Source organism: Labrus bergylta, chromosome 12 (assembly GCF_963930695.1).
Source record: "Labrus bergylta chromosome 12, fLabBer1.1, whole genome shotgun sequence".
Taxonomy (NCBI): domain Eukaryota; kingdom Metazoa; phylum Chordata; class Actinopteri; order Labriformes; family Labridae; genus Labrus; species Labrus bergylta.
Genome location: NC_089206.1, coordinates 16192601 through 16213703, shown reverse-complemented (window position 1 = coordinate 16213703; position 21103 = coordinate 16192601). Strand labels below are relative to the sequence as shown.

Below are 21103 nucleotides of genomic sequence, written 5' to 3'. Positions count from 1 at the left end.
AAATTATAGAATTTGTTTTTTCTTTTCAGAATACTGAACAAAATCCAACTTACCAAGAATGCATCGATGCAGGAGGCCATGGCTTTAAGGCGTGACCTTCCACCACGCCCTCTCCCTCCACCACCCCCTCGAGGTCTTCGCTTCCCAGGAAAACTATTGCTTCGCCCCTACAATTCGAGGAAAGGTCAACTCAGTATAAAGTTGTTTTGTGAATATAGTTGTGGTAAAAATGTTTTAACTGTTCACACATTTTCGCAAAAAAAAACCCAAAAAAAACAAATGCATGGTGACCTCACCTGCTTGACCCGTGAGCGGCCTGGGGATCCTCTTCGCTTCACCTTTTCTCTGTCACTTCTGAGGGGTTCAAAGGGAAGCGAGTCATCGGTCTCAGTAAGCAGGTTGTCTGTGTGTGAGTGGCCAGCAGGAACAAGGCCAAATTCCATGGAGAGCTGAGGATCAGGTTCTCCTGGAGAGCCCAAAAAGCCACTGCTGCTCTCATCTCCATGGCTCATATTGGACATTTCGTCCAGCAGCAGTTCAGGCTTCACGTCGTGCTCAAGAAGTTCCTGCTTTATGTCGTCATTATGTCCTTCTTTCATCAGCTCATCATCCTCGTCATCCTCATCCTCTTCCTCAGAGTGAGGTAGTGACCTCCCCTCCATGTCTACAGCAGTGAGGGCCTCTCGAGTATCTACTGATAAAGAAAGAGGAGAAGGGGACAGGGGGTTTGGGCACGGACTTCTTTCCTGCTGGTTAGACATTGGCAAATCCTCCGTTTCGTCCACAGAGGCAGGAGAAGCTGGTAACTTTGGTGGATCATCAGACATGCCATCAGAGCCACTTTTTAAGAACTCAGGTGATACATCTTGCTCGGCTGAGGGAGTGGCCTCCTGCTTCTCCTCCTCTTCTTCTTTCTCCACCTTCATACTTTCAGGGCCTTGGTGTGACACAGATGTTTGCTCTCCTTTATGGTCGTTAGAGAGTATCTCTCCTGAAAACTCCTGGGAAGGAGTTGTCTGGGACATACGGCTTGCTGTGTCTTCTGCTCTCTCTTCATCAGCAGGTAGACAAGAGGCCCCCTGTTTTGCTGTTGCAGGTTCTACATTTGAGATTAAGGAATGCGTTTTTAATAGTGCCAGCGTCTTCAAAGCTATCATTAGTTACAGCACATCCCCATACAAATCAAGTGCTGCTTTGTATTCATTTTTAAGTATGTATAAATATAGTGTATCCTGAGTTTACCTTTAGACTCATGTGCAGCATTGAGCACCTCAGAAGTTAATTCTTCAGTTGCTGACTTCAGCTCTTCCTGCGCGATTTTCGTCCCATCATCTCTTGTCTCAACAGGTTCAGACTCCGCCCCTGAGATCAAAACAAATTAAACTTATGAATATATAAAAAAAAAATGTATATAGAAATAAAAAAAGTTACATTGTTTTAATGTTCCAAAAAATGTCTTGTGTGCTTTATATGTAATGTTAAACTTGTACTTACCCAAGTCCATAGGTGACTCTTTGTCAGTCTCTGCTTCACCTGGGTCCAGCTCCGACGTGCTTCTCTGTCCCTCTGTGAGTGATAAGTCTGTGTGCTCTTCTGTCACCATGTCTGCATCACTTTGGATTGTCATATCCACATGCCCAACGGTCTCTTCAGGCGCCTCTCGGGTTTGTTTCACTGCTGTGTGTGGTTGAGTGATTGGCTGCTGCTGCTGCTGGTACTCCTTGCAAAGCAGGCAAATGCACTTTGCTTCTGGAAGTTCCCCTGGTAAAGCACACTCACTGTGCATCCACCTAAGACAGTGAAATAAAACATCCAATAAATTTGAATTTCAAGCCCACATGATAACTACATTAATAAAAGCATAACAATGTGTGCATTAAACTAACCTGTGACAAATGCTGCAGCACTGCAGAGTGACAGATGGGTTGGCTGCTTTGCTGCAGACGCTGCACATAGTGCTGCGGTGACGCTGGCAGCCCTCACACACGGCATAATTATCAAACCACTGGGCCGAACCTGGCAGCCCCAGTCCTCGAACACCACACTCCATACAGACACGACACCTCTGAAAAAATATCAGTGAGGAAGATGACAGGTTAAACAGATCAACTGAAGAAGTAAACAAATATTATTTTCAAATATTGTGGTAAATATACATTTCAAACAAGATGATTCCGTTTTAAGAGCAAGCTTTAAAACTAGGTTGCAGAGAGAAAGTCATCTCTTTCCACTGTCTTGAAATACAAATGTGACTTGGATCTTGCTAACACCTGGCATCAACATGTGGTTTCAGAGATCTGATCACAAGGGGACAACGCTTGAGTAAGAGTGTTCACACTTTGCATTAGCATGCCTGCTTCATATGTGAATAAGCACCACTACACAAATTGGTCTTAAATTCAAGGTGTAAATTTGGCCTTACTCTGCATTTCCATAAGTCGGAGGGAAGAGAATCCATAGCAGGCTGGAGACAGAAGGTGTGGTAGCCCTTATCACAGGCATCGCAAACAAGCATTTTGGAGTCTTCTCCTGGTTGTCTGAAAAAATGAAGATTCAGGCCATTTATACATCAGTGCTTTGTATATTAGAAGAGAAAGACCTAAACTACAATAACACTAGGCATGCAACAATTCTCAATAAAATATTGAACCGTTCGGTACGGCATCCACGGTTCAATACTGACTTGTGAATTGCGGTTTTAACGGTTTGGCGTTTAACTAGTTTCCGGGCATTGCACTTCTCTCTAAATTGGCTCTGTCTGTGTGTGCCTGTGAGTCAGTGTGCAGGGATGAGGAAACCCCGATCGCCAAGTGAGTTAATAGCCAATCACCACACGCTAAAGTTTGGCGACGCTGGCAACAACATGACTTTAAGCACAGCGAGCAGTGAGGAGCAGCCAGGCCCGGAGTGGCTAATCGGGAGAACCGGGACAATTCCCGGTGGGCCGGGCTGCCTGAAGGGCCGCCAGGGCCGGTACAGTGACAGTTTATAGATCATACAGGCTGCAGTCATGGCTCAAGTACCGTTACACTATAGACCAGTTTCTGATAGTGTGGAGCGAGCGTGTGCGCCTGGAAAACATGCACTGCGCAGTGTTTCCCACTCGTCCAGGTATATTAGCGGCCACAAACGCCCTTTTTCTGAAAGCCTCTCTCCCTCATTATGTCAAAAAAATGCATTAAAAGATAACTGTGGGTCTGCGATCGTGAGAGGGAGAGAGAGCTATACGGGTGAGCGAGAGTCGGGGCAAGTGCCATTACGCATAGCAGTGGACGGACAAGAAACAAAAAGTGAAATTGATCATCTGCTCTACGGTTTACATGTTAACCAGTGAAGTATGTGAACGACATGGCAGGCTGTTGTCTGTTAACTAACTGATGTCTTTCAACATCAACTGAGTGCTCCTCTGTCTGTGCGTCCGCGTATCACCCTCACTGCTCTTACTAAAAACTCTAAACTGGTCATAAAACACGTCTGAACCTTCAGTGTGAGGTTTGATGTCTTTTGAAGTGTTCTTAAATCGTTTGAGCTGCTGTTGATACTCAAAATATTTACAATACTGAACATTACAAGAATAAGAGAGGAGTGATAATCGTAACTAAAAGAGAAATATGACAGTATGCCACCAATGCACTTTTTTGTTGACATTCATTGAGCTAATTGTAGTTTACTTCATGTTCAAATCTAATCTGACCTTTGCAATAGGCTGAAAGGAGAGCACCTGAATTTGTTTTGCTTCAAAGTAAAATAAATAGTTTTAAAAATGAAAAAAAGTAGCTCTCTTTCTAAATCTCTTGATGTTCTGCAAGATTTGCCTAAAACACTTAACACTGGAAGCATTTTAACGGCCCGGCCCGTCAGAACCGAACCGAACCGTGACCAAAAAACCGAGGTACGTATTGAACCGTGGGCTGACTGTATTGTTGCATCCCTAAATAACACAAATGAAAAAAAATTGACCTCAAAAGGATCCAGTTATACCCAAGAAGATGGACTCACCTGCAAGTCTGGCACACTTTACACTCTGGACACTGCCACCCCGCCCGTTGGATGGGCGTGGCACCAATCTCCAGACAGGCCGCATGATAATGTAGGCCACAACCCGTACAGAACAGCAAGTCTGTAAGCTCCCCTGCAGAGTCACACACTGCACACCAGGACTCTTCGCCTGCTGTAATAAAAAAACATTACATAGGATTTGATATGAGAAACAAACAAAGCAGAGTTTATCTTAGTTCCTCATGTACGTAGGGAATTTACAAAGGGTAGACAGCTCGGTAGTAGGCCATGTTTTGTTTGGGAAAAAAAAGCATGCAGTCAAAATATGGCCGATAACCAGTGATCTTTTATATTTGAAGATGAGCAGCAAGCTGACATTGTGTGACATGTGCATATTGTTCAAAAGCTTCGACACCACACAACATGAGCACTGCCTTCGTAATAACAGAAAAAAAGCTGAGAGAGATGTTCAGATTTCTTACCCAACTCCTCTGCCTTTTCTATGTGCTCTGGACAGAGGAGGACCAACTGCTTCATGGACTGGAAGGATCCACTGGCTGCTGAGCAGGGGAAGTGGTAGAACCGTGAGCAGCCCTCAGCATGGCATGGAATGGTTGCACCCAGTCTTTTGCAGTAATCGCAAAGCTGAAACAAAACCAAGTACGATTTTTTTGAAGGAACTCTTATTTTCCCTCCATATAGAACATAAAATCGAGGTATAAAGACAGTGAAATTACCTGCTGTGTCCCTGAGATAACGGCCTTATCCACGTTCTCCAGCTCCTCATTTTCCAATTGTTTCACTCCCTCCGACCATGCTGCACACCAGTGATGAACCCAACAACCCTCTGCTGATTGAAAAAAACAAATATTAGAAAAAATACTGACCAACAATAAAACGTTTTATGTTTACCAAAAACTGTACACTGACAAAATATAATAATGCAATGATCTGAATTTAACCTGAGTCATTAAAGAGTGCTGCCAAACATGGTGAGTGAGAAAATCCAATGGAAGACAGATCATCATTCCCAGGCTGTGGCAGTGGGGAAGTTGATGGCTTGAGGGTCTGCTGCTCAGAAGAGGGCCCAAAGTGTCTCAGTTCCCTCTGTCCATGCAGACTCCTTTCCACACAGTTACAAAGCGCACAGGCTCGAATGCTCTCTCTGCCACATTCAAAAAGCCAGAAGAAAAAAAAAACACAAAAGAGATTCAGTTGTACAAGTGCTAAAAATAAACAGATCCTTGGGATGAATATCACAACAATGGGCACAATAAGATTTACTCTCGAAATAAAAACTTACATAGGTGGATCGGAAGAGGCAGCAGGAGCACCTGACATGTCGTCAGGAGCAGGAAGGGCTTTCGACTCCTCTTCAGAGGAGACATGCTGCTTTGAAGGGGCACTGTCATCAGCTGGTAAAAAAAAAAAAAAGAAACCCTTACTGTAAGCAAAACACTGTATAACACAATGGAATAAGAAACCTCAACAAGCCAAATTTGACTGATCTGTTGTGGTGAAATAACTATATCACATCTGTTGCCCCACCATTGTCAACGCTTCCAAGATACTTCATTATCAAATTTAGTATGTGAGAAAATGAAAAGATCTGTTTTGTTTCACGCTTGTGACGCCTTTTTTTTTAGACAAAAGGCACACAGGGATATTCATCTATCTGCAGAGTAGCTCACATTTCTAATAAATGAAGCTGGGACATGGAGAGCATTTGAAGCAAAGTATATTACCTGTTGGTTCAGAGTCATTCTCCTCGCAGTTTGATTTCTGCTCGTCCATACCCCTTACTGATTTTGACCTCCTTGACAGAGATCTGCAAATGAAGAATCCATTTTAAAGTGTATCCTGAGGAGGAACTTTTAAACACATTACTCAACTGATTATGGCCAAGTGTTCTTCGTTACAGCAAGAACCAATAAATGCATTTAAAAAAATAAAAAAAAATACTAAATGCATTACATTTAAGTTATCAGCTATGTTCTATACAGGTCACCAACACATAACAAGGCATTGCTCATTATCTAACATGTGTGTTTATCTTTGTAAAAAAAAAAAAGGAATGCATCTTTTATTGTAACCCCACAATAAACACAATTCCTTCTCGCCTAAAACCTAATTTTACAATCAACCTCATGATAAACAACACATTAATTTAGGCTGTTATGCCCTGACTTTAGACGGTCTAAGGGTTATTCGCACCATGGTTAGCACTAATGCGGTCGAGCTATCCCTCAAACTCATGAGAAAAGCGCAAAGGTTACAGGAGACTAATCAATCGGAAACCGCTTTACAAGTCAAGTTATTATTTACCAAGCAATGCATAGTCCAAATCGGTGACACAGCCGCGTCAAAGAGCACAAACTGTTAAAACCAAAATGATGTTTTCTTAAATAAAACAACCACAAATCGGGATACACAAAGAAAACACAACTTCCGTGTGTAGAACTTCCTGTTGCAACGGGGCTCCTTTCGTGCAGAACCTCTGCCGCTCGCATCATAGTTCCGCTATGAGATTTACGCCATTAACAGGAATATTGTAAAACAAACAATGCAGGACGAGGAAGGGGGGGTGGGGTGGGGGGCTCAACATGTTTTCATCAACGTACCATATAATAGGAAGTACTAACCAGTGTGTTAACATTTAATCAACAGAAGTGCTTAAAATGGTCATGGTTTGCAAGGTGTTCTCCTTTAAGCACACAACAGCAGAGGCGACAGCAACACCTCGATGTGTTAGATTATGTTGAAAATGTTTGGAAACAACGGGAGAATCGTATCTTAAAGCGATGCTGCCGGTCTCAAAATACAATACAATAATCACTGACTACGACTTTAAAATATAGATCCGGCTGTTTCTAGAGAAATATCAGCGTTGGCAAACAAAATAAAATAAAAAAAACTGCTGCCATACCTTAAAAAAAAAAGCATCTTGTAAGATAATGATATAACACAACACGTTTCGAAATGTCCCATGGAGGCAATAAAAATAGATCCCTGACAGTGGACGATGTTGCTTATCTGTTGTTCTAAACGCATAAAGCAGCCGAATTAATGACAAATTAAAACTCAAATGTTGCATATTATCATACAAAATCAATGTGTATGCATCTCTTTTTTTTTTTAAACCATTAAGGTGTGTTTTGACTTCCATTTAAAAAGGTAGAACTGTAACACTGAAGCTAAATCTCCCAAAACAAACACAAAAAAAAGACACACCTGACCTGCACTGAAAACCAAAACCTAAAGGATATCCTGCTCTGCACACACACCGAAAAAAGATGTTTATTGGAGACTTTATGGAGCTGATGAGAAACATTATTTAATCTGTGTAACGTTGAGTAACATCCTTGTTATAGTCCATTGCTGCTTCTTCTTCTTCTTCTCGACAAAACAACCCGTAAATCAAAGTCAAACGAAGATGCACACCGTGTTTTATCGATGTCTAAAAGGCTCATTCTCTAAATGAGAAACTGTATTGACAAATGTCCTGAACAAAAGTGATGACATGATGGTCAAGTTATCGTCTCCACATCCCGGCTAGCCAAGTTAATGTGCACAGATATACAAATATATTCCATGTAAACAGTGATTTTAAAGTGTTAACTAACACAATAAAAAGGTTTTTGTTGCAGTGCTACATTAAAACGCTACAGTTTTATAGTTGAACAATTGCAAAGCTAAGCAGTATCCCTCAATGTAAACATCGACTTCAAAGGAGAGGTTCCTCTCCAGGAAATAGCCACGTCCATGTCACTGACGACGGGCTGATACGCAAAACTCAACAACTACCAATGGTGACGTAGCAGCAAAGTGTCCCGAAGGTGGTGAAACTATGAGAAATAAGTCCAATCTCACGCACTGACACACGTACGTGACACACAATCAACCAGCGAGTCCGAGAATCACACGTTTGAAAACAACCAACGAAGAACATATTGCAACCTGAGTTAGCAATCCAGGTATCACGGCGAGTTCTCCAGCAAGTAGACGCCACCATCTGTCTGAAGCTAACAGCTAAAGTGTCGCCGAAAAGCAGAGCTAACATTACCCCCCCCACCGCCCCCCACCTCCGAACTAAAGGTCAGGGTTTGGTGTGTCTTTAGGTGTTTTTTTGTTCCAAACAAGTTGAAAACAATAACCTCCACAGAAGGGGACAACTCACCTTTACAAAACAATGATGTCTCCTCGTACATCAGCAAAATCCAAAGAGCCCCACAGCTTCCCGAAACGCTGATGGTCGCTTCATTTTATGTAGCGGACTAACGCTGCGGCTAGCCGGCTGGAGGGAGAGTGGGGGAAGTGCACGTCGGCAGGAAGGCAAGGCTGCACAGCGGTGCTACCTAGCTGCTGAACTAGTTTGGATAAAGCTATGCAACTTGACTGTACTCAATCGAGTAGAGTTTGTATCGAGGGACAGTGAGCTGCAGGGGAACTACCGAAGCACCGAGACAAGTCTTCAACAAGGATCCCCGGGTTCATGCAGCGAGCCCAGTGACTATCCGGTGGATTTAGCTTATCGGCTAATAACCTAAATGTTACTATAGCCTCTGTGCTGGAATCTCATCGAGAGGTCATGAAAACCTACTGCAAGTTGTAGTGCACCTTCATTAGAGCACCAAACTTTGCCAACAAGACACATAAATAAATGATTAATTCAACCGGAGTCGACTGCAAAACATCATTCTCCTTAAATTGTTGCAGATCAACTTTGCATTTAGTGGCCTTGTTTTGGGTCACTTGCAAGCTCTTCACTTCACAGAGGAGCTGCGCCAGCACACACACACACAAGTGGCTAGCAGTGCTAACTATAGCTAATAACTACGTCGAAAAAAATAAGAAATGCTACAGAAAAAAAGGAAGATGTGTTTTATTGCAGAATGCATGTAAAAAAAAAAATGTTTTTTTTAAAAATCAAGCGCAGCATTGGACGACGATTTTTTTTTTTGTGTGTGTGAGGTTGATTATTATACGACACAGTTATGGGATGTTAATCTGCAAAACTCGGGACAACCGAAATCTGGTTGATATCAGATATAAAGTCATTATATTTTCGGATCCATGGAAGCCATTTTTATTTGATTGTTTTGGTTGTCGGACCACAGCTACTCCGACATGTAGGCTATGTAGAGTAATCGACTTGCCTTGTTGTTTTTGTCAGTCGCCAATCTGATATTACACAGTACTTTCTAATTGTTGCTGATTTCGTCAATATTGTTTTGCAAATTCGAGTGAGGGACGTTGTGGAGAGATGCCCTTAAATCTACTGTGATCAGAAATGAATCCTGGTCGAGTACTGCTGAATTTGCTACGCCACTTTTTATTGCTTTGAGACGGTTCAGTCAGCTCCCTTTGTAGCCTATTTTTTCCAGACACTTTACCACCTATGCTACATACCAGGCATCTAGCCTATTTGTGTGGTTTTTATTTGGCGACATGAGAATAATAGCCTACTCTTAATCAAATAACTTCCATTACAATAATATATAGCCTACAAATAATATTGACATGATCAACCTTTCAGAAGACATGACATTATAACACTTACTGAAACAATCAACTGTGCAGTGAAGGGCTTTACATTGTCAATGGTTTACTTATTCAGGTTTGTGGATATGGATATGGATAGTGATGATAAAAACTGATACTATTTAAGGTGAAATACAATCAAATTATAGGCTACTGTTAGAGACTTTAACACTGATCCCATGGCAGGTGGTGTTTTGATGGGCCTTTATCATTTTGCTTCTGGATCATTGGATAACCGAGGATTTCATGTTGGCTTCATGTTTAACACCTTGCATTTATCATTTCTTCTGCACACATAAGAGAAGAAGTTGCTCTCCCTTTGTAAGGATGCCATAGTCCAAAAGGAAATTTTGGTGGGGAAAAAATAATAGCCTCCTTTGGTTCTGTAGACAACTAAGCAGGCAGTTTGTTTTTCATACCTGTTTGCTTGGTACTTCGTAAATCTTAAATCATGTCATCCTGCTTTTTTTTACTGGTTACAATGTGAACAAAAAGCCTGAGGCAGTACATGTGGTTAAGCATGAATGTCATTGAAATGATCCTGTGAACTTTCAGGAAAATGAGGTTGGGTAACCATCACAGTCACAGATTTAATCCACACCAGCTATACTGTATATCGTCTCTCATGCCCTTGAGCAAAACACTCAACTGTTAGGTAAGTAGCTTACTTTGGCTATAACTTAACTCTTATAAGTAACATAAGGATAATGTCAATTGCCGTGTGAGCTAAATTAGTAGTAAACGGCCACCTGCTGCAGGAGGGTGATCTGCAACTGACCCTGCACAGAGAAACCTCTGTGGTAATACAAACGTGCCCCTCTGAGGAGAGACCAGAGGAGAAAAAAAGTTACAAAGTGTTAGTCAAAAGATAACATTTGAATCACATTTGAATTCATATATCTATTCATTTGATAAAGAAAATATGGAGGACTTTTTTTTTCAGGGGCCACGTCAGGATATCCTTTAAGGTTGGTGGATATTTTGTGTCACTTCTGTCCTCGCAAACACATGACAAATCTCCGCTGATACATTTTCATTCAAGGCTTATTACATATTGTCATAAAAGGGTTTGAGCCAGATGATGACACTGGCCTGATTTTAGACACACATATTTCAGTGCTATGATTTAATTCTGCATATTGTTGGTCAAAATACGTGTTTTTCACTGCCTCATTGTGCAGGTTTTTCATTTGGAAAATAGGTTGTTACTGGTCCCACTGACAGGATTAGTTAACTCCCCATTCAGCTTTAGCAAGATTGGATTAGATTTCGGAGGGGCCGGGGACTGTTTGGAGGACAGTGTGTGATTGGCTCATGGATGTAAATAGAGGGTGGTATTAGGATTACTTGCTTCTCCTATTGGTCAGTCAGCAGTGGGGTTGCTTTCCCATCTGCCTCCTGTAACTGAAGGATAATCCCCTACAATACCTCCACAGATGTTTACAACAGAACATAAATACTTGGGGCTACTTTTAGAGGGACACATTTGGTCTGTTTGTGGGGGGGGTTTTAAGAAAATTGTGTCTGTTCATTACTCTGATTACTTAAATGGAAGAACAAAATTCAAATATTTGCTATTTTGTTTTTTCCAATCGCATTCCTCGGCAAATATATCAATGAAAAACACGTCAATGTACACAGAAGTTTACAAATAAAGTATCAATTTACATATACAATTGAAGATGATTAAATTACATTTTATTATAGTTTAGATTTGTATGGACAACACATACAGTAACATGTATTTCACAGGCATTAAATCAGTTCTTCCACAAGGGGGTGTATAACCTCTTCATGTTGTGATACAGCTTCATACTATTTAAAACCTTTGAATTTACATTTCAATACATATTGAAGAAAGGTTCAATTGTGTCTGTTTAACTGCACTTTAAACGCATCTATAAAAATGTATGTACAAGTAGACAAACCGCGGAAGGATTGAATGAGTCTGAACGCTGTGGAGACAATGAACAGGTACTTCTGACCAGAAATGTTCAATGGATATCATCAAAACTGTCTTTTTAAGATACATGCCCTCCAGGAAACAATCTGTTGAAGTCTGTCAGTGCTGAAGTCGAAGTGGCACAGTGAGGGGAATATTAAGTACGTCTGGGCTTTTCATTAACCCGGCAGGCCTTGAACATAGCAATGTACATATCTCTACCCCAGGTCTGACCTTTTTGTGTACGTCTCAAATTTTTCCACACAAAAAAAACAAAAAACTGAAAAGACAAACCAGTTTAAGAGTCAAGTAATGTCCTGGAGTTGAAGAACAAAGCAGCTTATTCAATTGACATTTTAAACTGTTTTATTACACAAGGACAAATCAATACATGTAGTGGAATGGTTAAATGCAACAGTTATATATTATGATTCAAAAAGGTACAAAAATAAAAATTCTGTGGTTGGAAAATTAATTTCTATCCCAGTAGAATACAATTTTCCACATATATAACCAAAATAATTATAAGAAATATGCTGTACATATACGCTATGTAACTCTTTTCTACTACTACAGTTTTGTTTATAAAACTCAGCCTCATAAAACATGACATCAGTATTAGCATGTAAGTCAGTATGCTACATTATAATGCAAACAACAATGAAATTGGAAGCAAGCTTCTTCAGTTCTTTTAATTTATTAAAAAAAAAGAACAGCGCTAGTGTATCAAACTAGTAACATTTATCAGTGCAACATGAAAATCCATGGTTATAGACTTTTAAGGACGAAGTGAGTCGAAAAAGATGCATCCTAAACTGTACAGTATTCTAGCATACCAGTGCACATTTGATGTTCTTTGTAAAGAGTGCTTCTCCTTTATTTCCATCCTCAGAGGTTGACTCAGGTTGTCTCGTTTGTTAAGAATGTCATTATTCATAAAACTATCTGCTCTGTCCTTTGTGACTGAAGTGCTACAATGCAATGACGTCTTAAGGTTAGCTGCTTCACTGTCTGTGCTTTGCTGTGTATGTGCTGTGTCCCCCAAAACGAGCTGTTTAAATGATGAGAGGAGTCGCACAGGTCCAAATGCCCAGTGTGCAAGTCTGTGGTCCTCTACCAGTGCATAACTGGATGCCAGCACCCCGTCAACAAACAGAGTCCCAGCTTCTGTCAAGGGTGCATATACTCCCACACTCTCCACTTCTGACACCGAGATGATTCGAGATGGACATACTTGACCCTCTGCTGTGTGGATGAGAACACAGCCTCCTGTTTTGGCTCTGCTAGCAAACTGAGCCTGGTACTCATCCCTGTCCAGTCGGCAATTTGGGCTTAAAAAGACCAAATGGTGTGAAGTGAGCGTCAGCCTCTGCCTGTCTTCTGTCTCCAGAGACAGGAAAGTGGACCAGCTCTTTTGGTCCCGGTGCAAAAACAGGAGGACTTGGCTAAACACCACATGGCCTGTCCCAGATAGGGCCATGACTCTGTCCCCAGGTGCCAGTGAGGACAGGCTCTTCTGCACCCCTCCAGCCACAGTCACCCTGGCCCAGCCGGGGAAACAGCCACCTTTTTCCACTGCAACAGAGTGATCTGCAGGAAGAGGAAAAGAAAAGACAGACAAGACAAGATTACATAATGAAAAAAAGATAACGTTCCTTTGGTAACTCTTTACATTGTTAACGATCCAATAAAAAAAAATATATTTTGTGATACTGATTCCGACACCTACAGTAGATTTTTCAGACCAAGTACCCTTAGATACAAGTGGGATAAAGTAAAATATACGTAATGTTGGAGAAAAAAATATATACTTTTTTCTCTAGTATCACTGTACTATACTTGTCTGTTATGGACAAAAGAATTATGTCCATAACAAACAAGTATAGTATGATAATTCTTTATGAAACCATTTAACCATTTTAAGGAGATGTTTATGGTGTTTGATAGCTGCGGTGACTGGCATACTTTCCAATACCGATACCATGTTTGGAGAATTCTACTTCACACTGAATCCATTTCATTTCACTACGTTAACTGCTTTGGGAACTATTTGAGCTTCCTCCTTACACTCACCAGCTTTTACTGAGCAGTGGATGTGATATTTAGACTCATAGTGGACCCAGTCAAAGCCCGCCTCCACAGCCAGCTGGGCTAAAAGACCATATTTTTCCGTCTCTCGGTCGTCTGTGGTTATATCGACTGCCCGGCCTTCATAGTGCAGAGAGCCAGCGGGGTGGTGACCATCCTCGTCCCAGGCCTCCGTCACACGAAGGTGAACCCCAGGCCATTGGTTCATCACTGCAATCGCCAGCCTGTTCAAACAGTCCTTGCAGCGCTGGGAAGAGAATAAAACAGAGGGAAGGAAGGAAATGAAGTGTAAGACACTTTCAACTCATGACAATCAACATATTTGGGAAAGTTGACTTATCACATATTTGTCCTTATCAGCAGATTTTTCAGCCAATTGGAAAGAAGAATAAGCAGTGCAGAAACACAAAGTGTCTGCTGGGGTCATTTGGTGTCTGTGTCTGTCTCTCCCACACTCGACATACCAGGGTAACATTTATCTTCAACCAAATTTAAAACATTCACATCATTTTTTGTAATTAATCTATTTTTGAAATCAATATTTTATTACAATATTTTATACTCCCAGTTATCAAGATTTGGTATCAGCTTCAAAAATGTATTGTCATCAGGGCTGTAGCGTAAAGTGATTTTTTTCTCTTTGGTATCATCCTCTTCCTTGTTCTAATAGTAAAATTTGTTTGTACAGGACATCCAGGTTGACATTTAAATAAAAAGAAAAGATGTATATATCTGTAAAAGTAGATGCCATGTGCACAGCACAGTTTTTCTGACTTGGTGCAGGTGAGTGAAGGAAGCGTCAGCTCAATAGAAAAGAATTGGATTCACCGCACACGAGAAGGCTGAATTGCTTCTTCTTTTTATTCATACTTCATTTTCAAACATGTTTCGCTCATAGCTTCATCATATATATACACCAAAACATATCTGGCTAACCAGGACTTTTATATGAACTTTTTAGCTTTTAAGCTTCAATTGTCATTTATTAACTCGTGTAACTGTTAAGCCTAAGTGTCTCAGAGGCATGTAGAGTATGTGAGCCTACTGTACACATCAATGCACAGCATGATTTAAGTGCAACTCAGGAGGAAAAAAAAAAAAGGTTCCAGAGTTTCCGCACCGTCTGTCTTCCAGGTTTGTTTGTCTGCTGACATTACCACACAATTCCTCCTCGACTGTGCTTAAATGCCATCCCAACCTTCTAGGACAATCAGAGTACAAGAACAAAGCTACTGTAGCCAGTTTGGCACATTCCTCTGACAGGGTGACAGAATAATCAAGGCCATTCTCTGACTTTCCAGTTCGTTCCAGTTATGAGTGTCTATTTCACCCCTGAGACATTTGATCAGAAATGTGAACAGTGACTCCTAACATCCACGTGGGCTGTGATGTTAGGGTGTCAGCATTGTCACAAAATAACAGGCTGGAAAACAAGGACGTCAACAGTCGAGGTAATTAACTCATTGTCCACTCCTGCATGCACATTCTCTTTTAGCTTAAACTGATTTGAGGGAAAGTAATGAGTGATGGAGGTTGGGTGAGGAGAAAGCAGAGTAGTGCAGGACTGAGGTTGGGACAAAAGACGCAGGGCAGAGGGGAAGAATGTATGGGCACGGACTTGGGAATGTGACAGCAAGAGTGAGAAAGAGAGAGGGACAGAAAACAAACTGGCTACATTTTTTTCTCGCAATGCCATTGAAGAGAGGCGTTTCATTGTCGGAACTACAATAGTCGCTTTTCCGACGGTGCCATTACTTCAGCAGGCGGGAATTTTGTATAGGCGACCCCTCCGAGTCTCCAAATGATACACAAAGAGCGTCTTTCACATCTGGGCAAAAGAGGGGCACATGCACACATACACACTCAAAACTGGGCATCGGTAGGGGCACACATGTACAACCACAGATTTTGAATCATGAACAATCATTCTGGGAGAGGAAGGAACACAGATCCATAGCCTAAACAATCAAAAAAACAACAACACAGCATTCGAATGAGTATGACAGAGTGTCCTGAAATGGCACATTCAGCAGACGTCTTCTAAGCCACGGAGCATCTTTTAGGATTGAGATGTAAATTTGGATGCATTGCCTGTTAAACATCATAAACTGAAGTGTAAGCGCCTGGGCATTTCTTCTTGCAGGCACTCTAAGAACCTGTCACAGGGAATAGATTTATTTGCAATAACAAAGACTTTGGTTAAAGATTAAAAGGAAGTGTTCCTGAAGGGGAGCACATTCTTTAAAGGGCTAGTGTTGAATTTCATCCCGATCTTCTTATCTCAAAAAAAAAAGGGAGGGGAAGTTTAGTTAAAACGTACACACTCTGTGTTGAACACTTGTTTGTGTGTTAAGAGCCTGGTAAGGGCAGGCAGTGTAGTACGGGGGATAACAATGAATGATGTAATATGAGTTGATTTGAAGGTGCCATGCTGGGTGGCAGGGTATGAGCTGTGAACTGTGGTCTGCCTACTTCATGTGACTGCAGTAAATCAATCATCCATTAGAGAGACTGGCTTGTCCAAAAAGACAAGTTAGAGCATCTGTCTGTGTGAATCGCCCTCTCCAACATGTCAGCCAATTTCAGAAAGTTGTGATCCCATTTGACTAAATCCTGAAGACATATATGTCTCACCTTGGTCATGAAGCGGTCTGCGTTGGTGTTCTCCTCATCCTTGAACACAATGTCTGGATTGTAGTTGCACACAAGCTCATTGAAGCGCTCGGAGTTTCGTGTGATCTTGCCCTCTGCTCTCCCGCTGGCACCTAGGTTGTTTTCAGAGAAGTTGGGGAAGAACTGCTTGTAGTGCATGGCTGTGAGCTTCCTTGACCTGGGCCGGACGCCGTACCCCGGGCCCGGCCCGCATCCCTGGACCAGCCATATGCAGGTCCACACAGCGAGCAGGCCGAGCTGTGCCAGGTGGGCCCACCAGGACTGCTTCATTGGGTGGGAACAGGGTTGGAGTTCCCAAGGGTCAGTGGCTCAGGGTGCCTGCAGGTCCAGGTGTGTGATAGAAGCAGGTGAATTAGGGTCAAAAAGGTCAACTCTAAATCATGTTGTTTTAGATATAATATTGAAATGCAAAAACTTTGTTTTGTTTGGATTTGTTTGGACTTTTTTTAACCATTAAATAAGAAAATAGCTTAACAGTATTTCAAAAGTTGGTCTTACTCTGAGTTTGTAATGTTGTGATTGTTGCCATGATCAAAAGTTAGCCCAATTCAAGATCTGATTAGCTGCAAAATGCTATAGCATAATTTGGCATTTGCTGTTAAAAAAAATAAATAACAATTAGCAACAGACATAAGGTCTTTGTCCAAGAATTTCCCCCAATTTTCAGCTGCTTTTAAGCCTCCTGGTGACCGCAATTCATCTTTACACATCCTTCGCAGGTACCAGCATTGACGCAGGTGTTTCCCGTGGTTTTTCCAGTCACTTACCGCGTCTCTCTCCACGCATTTCCTTCAACGACAAACACCAAAAGCCAAACAGACACTTCGCACAGACGCTACTGTGGCGCTCTCATCCTCTTTGTCCATCCACCAAAGTCTCTCTGGAGTCTTTTTTTTTTTTTTTTTTCTCCCTTCCCTTCTCCTTCTTCCACAGTCCTCTGTCGCGTTTCAGAGCTCCTGGCCACCTTGCACCAGCCATTGGGTCTTATTAGCGTCCGGACAAGATTGCCCTCCCTTCCTCTGCGCGCTCCCACTGCGACAGCACACGCCTCCAATTCAACCTGACAAAGGACATATGATTAGCCTTCTAATGTTAACACAATGACACCCCCCTCCCCTCCCCATCCCCACACATACACACTCATACCCTACACCACCCTTTATATGAAATGATGAAATGTATAAATGCTGATAGTGTGGGCATTTTTTTTCTCCCACTTTAAACTTCAAGTTAAATCAGTGGCATTTTGCAAGTCATCCTACATTTTCTGAAACTTTTAAGGCACATGACATGCACTTCAACTAGAAAACTAGGCCTATACAAGCAGAAACTCAACATGCTCTTATTACTGCTTGCTTATCCCACCCAGCAAAGTGGACAGCAAACTAAAATGACTCGTCTCTAATGCCATTAATAGACACAGCTGAAGGTGAGGGTCTTAGAGGGAACACATCATCCAGCCTTGACCCCCTCTGACTGTGACTTACAGTGGTGTCTTCCTGTGATTCAGGAGCCAGCTTGAACCCCCCTGAACCCTTTGCACCCAAGACCTCTCCACTGGAAACACCCATGGCGATATCAACATATTTTTATCCATCTTAGAACAATAGCTGGGAGAGTCATAAAATGTGTCAGATAATGCAGGAATGAAAATCATCACTGTGTCTCTGCGGTCTGACATCTGTAATCACACAAGGAAGCGTACACTAATGAGGGGTTAAAGGTTAAAAGTGTCACCATCCTGGTAGAGTTGAGGACTGGATGCATCATGGCCACCCTCTCTGATGTAAATATAATCAATCAATCAATCAATCACAATGACAGCTGAGGTGCACAAAACTTTCTCTATGTTGAATAAATTGTTCAAGTCAAAACACATCTTGTTTTCAAGTGATTGCATTCCAAAGATGCTGCTGAATAACAAATAAGATGACAGATGACAGCTAAAAGTTCCCTTTGATTTAAAAATGAAATAAAAGGGAAATTCATAAACAACATTTACATTTTTCGACTGTGTAAAGCAAAGGTCACCGAGCTCCACAGTGACCATGGAAAGGCATCCTTTCAAAGGAAGTTTCCAGAAGAGATCCCAGGATGTTGTAGGGAGGGGTGGCAAGGCGAAGCTGCATCTTCCTGTCCTTATGAAAAACATGGACGAAAGCTAGAGTATGGCTCGAGCAATACAGATGAGAGATATCAAGCTTCAGGACAAATGCAGGGAATGACTCAATCAAAAAAAAAAAAAAAAGGCAACAAACACTTTCATATCTACAATTACCCACACCGATGTCTCTCTTCAAATCCGTGCAGGAGAAAAGATTTCTATCTGACATGAAAGGGAAAGGAAGGAAGCAAACATCTGCGAGTTGCAGATGGAAATAAAGTCATTATTATTGGTTTTTATTTTGGTGGCCCCAAACTCGGGCCTCCCCCTGCCTCCTTCTGGCTCTCAGAGTTTAACTCCCACAGTTCAGGATGGGAGTACATGGCCGGGTGAATGGTTTGGTTTCCTGCAAAACCAAAGCATAGAAGACGAGATCTTTCCTGCCTGGGTTAGTGTACACTGCTTTGTTCCTAACGAATGGACGCTTTGCACCTGGGCCGATGGTCAAATATCCCTGTGAACTTCTTCTGTGGAAATCGTCAGTGACTTCTTGAGGAGAATGAAAATAGAATTGCAAGCTCCCTCTCTTTCTTTAACGATAAAAGAGAAATTGCAACTTTGGCTTTTCAAGTGTTGCTCTTGTCTTATGGAGCTGAATCAACAATTTGCTAGATCCACTTCCTCCGATGGAGGCCGTTAGAAGGGTTGGTGGAGGGAAAAGGAAAGTCAAGGAGCTGACACCTAACTACCTCCCTCTCCTCTCCCAAAACACACACACACACGCACACGCACACGCACACGCACACGCACACACACGCACGCACACACACGCACACACACACACACACACACGCACACACACGCACACGCACACACACGCACGCACACACACGCACACACGCACACACACACACGCTCTTTCTTGCTGCCCACCGCTTTGCCGCTCATTCCACTGTCTCTCAGCATGTTATCAGTGCAGGAAGAAGCAGGGTGGTGCATGTTGATGTGGTTGCACACTCTAGATGATTCTTGGCTTATGTATTGTGTAACTTTCTATTGGTGCTTGCTATACGTTTGAAGAAAATATCTTAAAAGAAGTAGAAGGAAAAGTTATCTCGTGTCATGACTCGTGATAACTTGGGTTGTAAGACACACAGCGATATCAAATATGAAAATAAAGTCCAGGTTTTTGTTGCTTAGTCTTGATTTGGCCTCTGAAAAGAACACAAGTGAGCTGAGGTTGAGGCGATGCTGCACTGAATTTGACAATAGACTGAGAAGGGTGGAACTTCCTGGCCTCAGACAAGTAGTTCAAAGGTCAGGTATGATGCTATACATCGTTGTGTTGACATGACCCAAAAAGATAACATACTCTATAGGTTACATTGGTTGGGTAATTAAAATTTAACTATTCAGTTTAAAAAAAAAGAGTGGTGTTCTTACAGGGTCCATGCCATTTATTTACCCAGAGTTACCCAATTCAAAGGCCTGTGCCAGTCAACTGTGTGAAGCAAGTGTGCCGTGAGTGTGCAAGCAGGACGTCGGGCATCTATGGCAAACGGACAGTATGACCCATTATCAGTTGATTAGCGAGCAAGTCTCGCCTTTTCCTGTGAGTGCTTCTGTCTTTGCAGGCTTACAAACGAGGGAATAACAGCCCCTAATGCACTCTGGCACAAACTTCAAACGGCCGACTGTCAGGAAAGCTAATCTGCGTCTTTTTCCCCCCTTCATTCGTATGTTTTGACAATAAAGATAACCTATCTCATCCCATTACAAGCTGCCTGTCCCCCGATACGCCTGACAACCACTCCAATGGAGTGTGTTACCCAATGGGACTGCTGGGACACTTTGATTGCACTGCTATCGTCCCTTATTCTTTGCTGTCGGGAGAGGTGCTGTCCCAGTGTTTTTCTCCAACTTAATCTAAAGTTAAATGTATGAAACAAAGGATAAATGTTGGACCTACTCTTTTTGTTAAGTGTCTTGAGATAATATTTCTTGTGAGTGGGAGTTATACAAAGATGGATTGATTGATTAATATGTAAGATTGTGTGAAGCTGTGGATGTACAATGAATAAAACAGAAAAATCAAATCTAGCTTCTTGTGCAAAAAGTGAATAATGACTTTAAAGCTGCTATGAGGAACTTTTGGGTAATGTCACTTTTAGCGCCCTCTGTGGATGAAGGGTAAATCACTTATCTCTTTGCTGATCTTATCCTGTAAATGCGTTAAGTATAGAGCTCAACAGTGACTGCCCCCTTTTTCAGTGGCTCTGGTTCCAGAAGTACATTTCCCCATTATATCCTCCATTGACATTTCATAAAATCCTTATATCAAGTGATTAAAGTCTGGAACAAAGACAACCTGCTACCCCTATACTCATGACTATAGGTCATTTGATTCAGCTCCAAAACGGCATTGAAAAACGTAGAATAGGGCAAAGGTACAAGACTGTAGGACATCATTTTTGGCCTGGAGAAACTATCCATACAGCGCAGAGGGGCGGGAAACATTGCCATTGTGACAGCCAGCGCCACCAGAGACTTCGCTGTGACACTCCATGATCGCTGGTAGTGTAGTTTACTTCCCAGATTTTTTAATGCAGCATGTTTTTCTTAAAACGAGGTTGATATCATGCAACCTTGTGTCTTCTACAGGAGCATAAACCATCGTTTCACACTCAGGTAGCTCGTGGAAAGTGTAGCTTGGATGGTAAATGGCTAATAATCAAATCCACCATGGAGAAAAGGAA

The 21103-nt window shown here is 41.9% G+C and overlaps 2 protein-coding genes across 3 annotated transcripts in view; both read right to left on the bottom strand.

The window, feature by feature from the left end:
* Positions 1-8246, bottom strand: part of kmt2d (lysine (K)-specific methyltransferase 2D) — a 32953-nt gene extending 24707 nt beyond the window's left edge. For both annotated transcript variants that reach the window (XM_065960964.1, XM_020635026.3), the window contains exons 1-13: positions 8177-8246; positions 5745-5827; positions 5303-5414; positions 4962-5164; positions 4737-4846; positions 4482-4644; positions 4000-4171; positions 2423-2537; positions 1887-2065; positions 1495-1790; positions 1243-1362; positions 297-1099; positions 54-167 (exon numbers count right to left, since the gene is read on the bottom strand). In XM_065960964.1, coding sequence (XP_065817036.1) covers positions 54-167; positions 297-1099; positions 1243-1362; positions 1495-1790; positions 1887-2065; positions 2423-2537; positions 4000-4171; positions 4482-4644; positions 4737-4846; positions 4962-5164; positions 5303-5414; positions 5745-5793 — 2436 coding nt within the window. In that variant the 5' untranslated portion in view covers positions 5794-5827; positions 8177-8246. The remainder of the gene's footprint in view (positions 1-53; positions 168-296; positions 1100-1242; positions 1363-1494; positions 1791-1886; positions 2066-2422; positions 2538-3999; positions 4172-4481; positions 4645-4736; positions 4847-4961; positions 5165-5302; positions 5415-5744; positions 5828-8176) is intronic.
* Positions 8247-11830: 3584 nt separating this feature from the next.
* dhh (desert hedgehog signaling molecule) lies at positions 11831-17265 on the bottom strand. Its single transcript, XM_020635123.3, has 4 exons — positions 17011-17265; positions 16205-16561; positions 13556-13817; positions 11831-13072 (listed from the first exon to the last, which is right to left on the bottom strand). The coding sequence occupies exons 2-4, from the start codon at positions 16511-16513 to the stop codon at positions 12261-12263; spliced, it is 1383 nt and encodes a 460-aa protein (XP_020490779.1). The 5' UTR covers positions 16514-16561; positions 17011-17265; the 3' UTR covers positions 11831-12260.
* Positions 17266-21103: the final 3838 nt, after the last annotated feature.

Excerpts from the sequence above, each read along its gene's own strand:
- dhh (XM_020635123.3), bottom strand. The coding sequence starts at position 16,513 with ATGAAGCAGTCCTGGTGGGCCCACCTGGCACAGCTCGGCCTGCTCGCT. Across the intron at positions 13,818-16,204 it reads CAGACCGCTTCATGACCAAG|CGCTGCAAGGACTGTTTGAA; the intron begins GTGAGACATATA and ends TTCTCTTCCCAG. Across the intron at positions 13,073-13,555 it reads CCACTGCTCAGTAAAAGCTG|ATCACTCTGTTGCAGTGGAA; the intron begins GTGAGTGTAAGG and ends CTCTTCCTGCAG.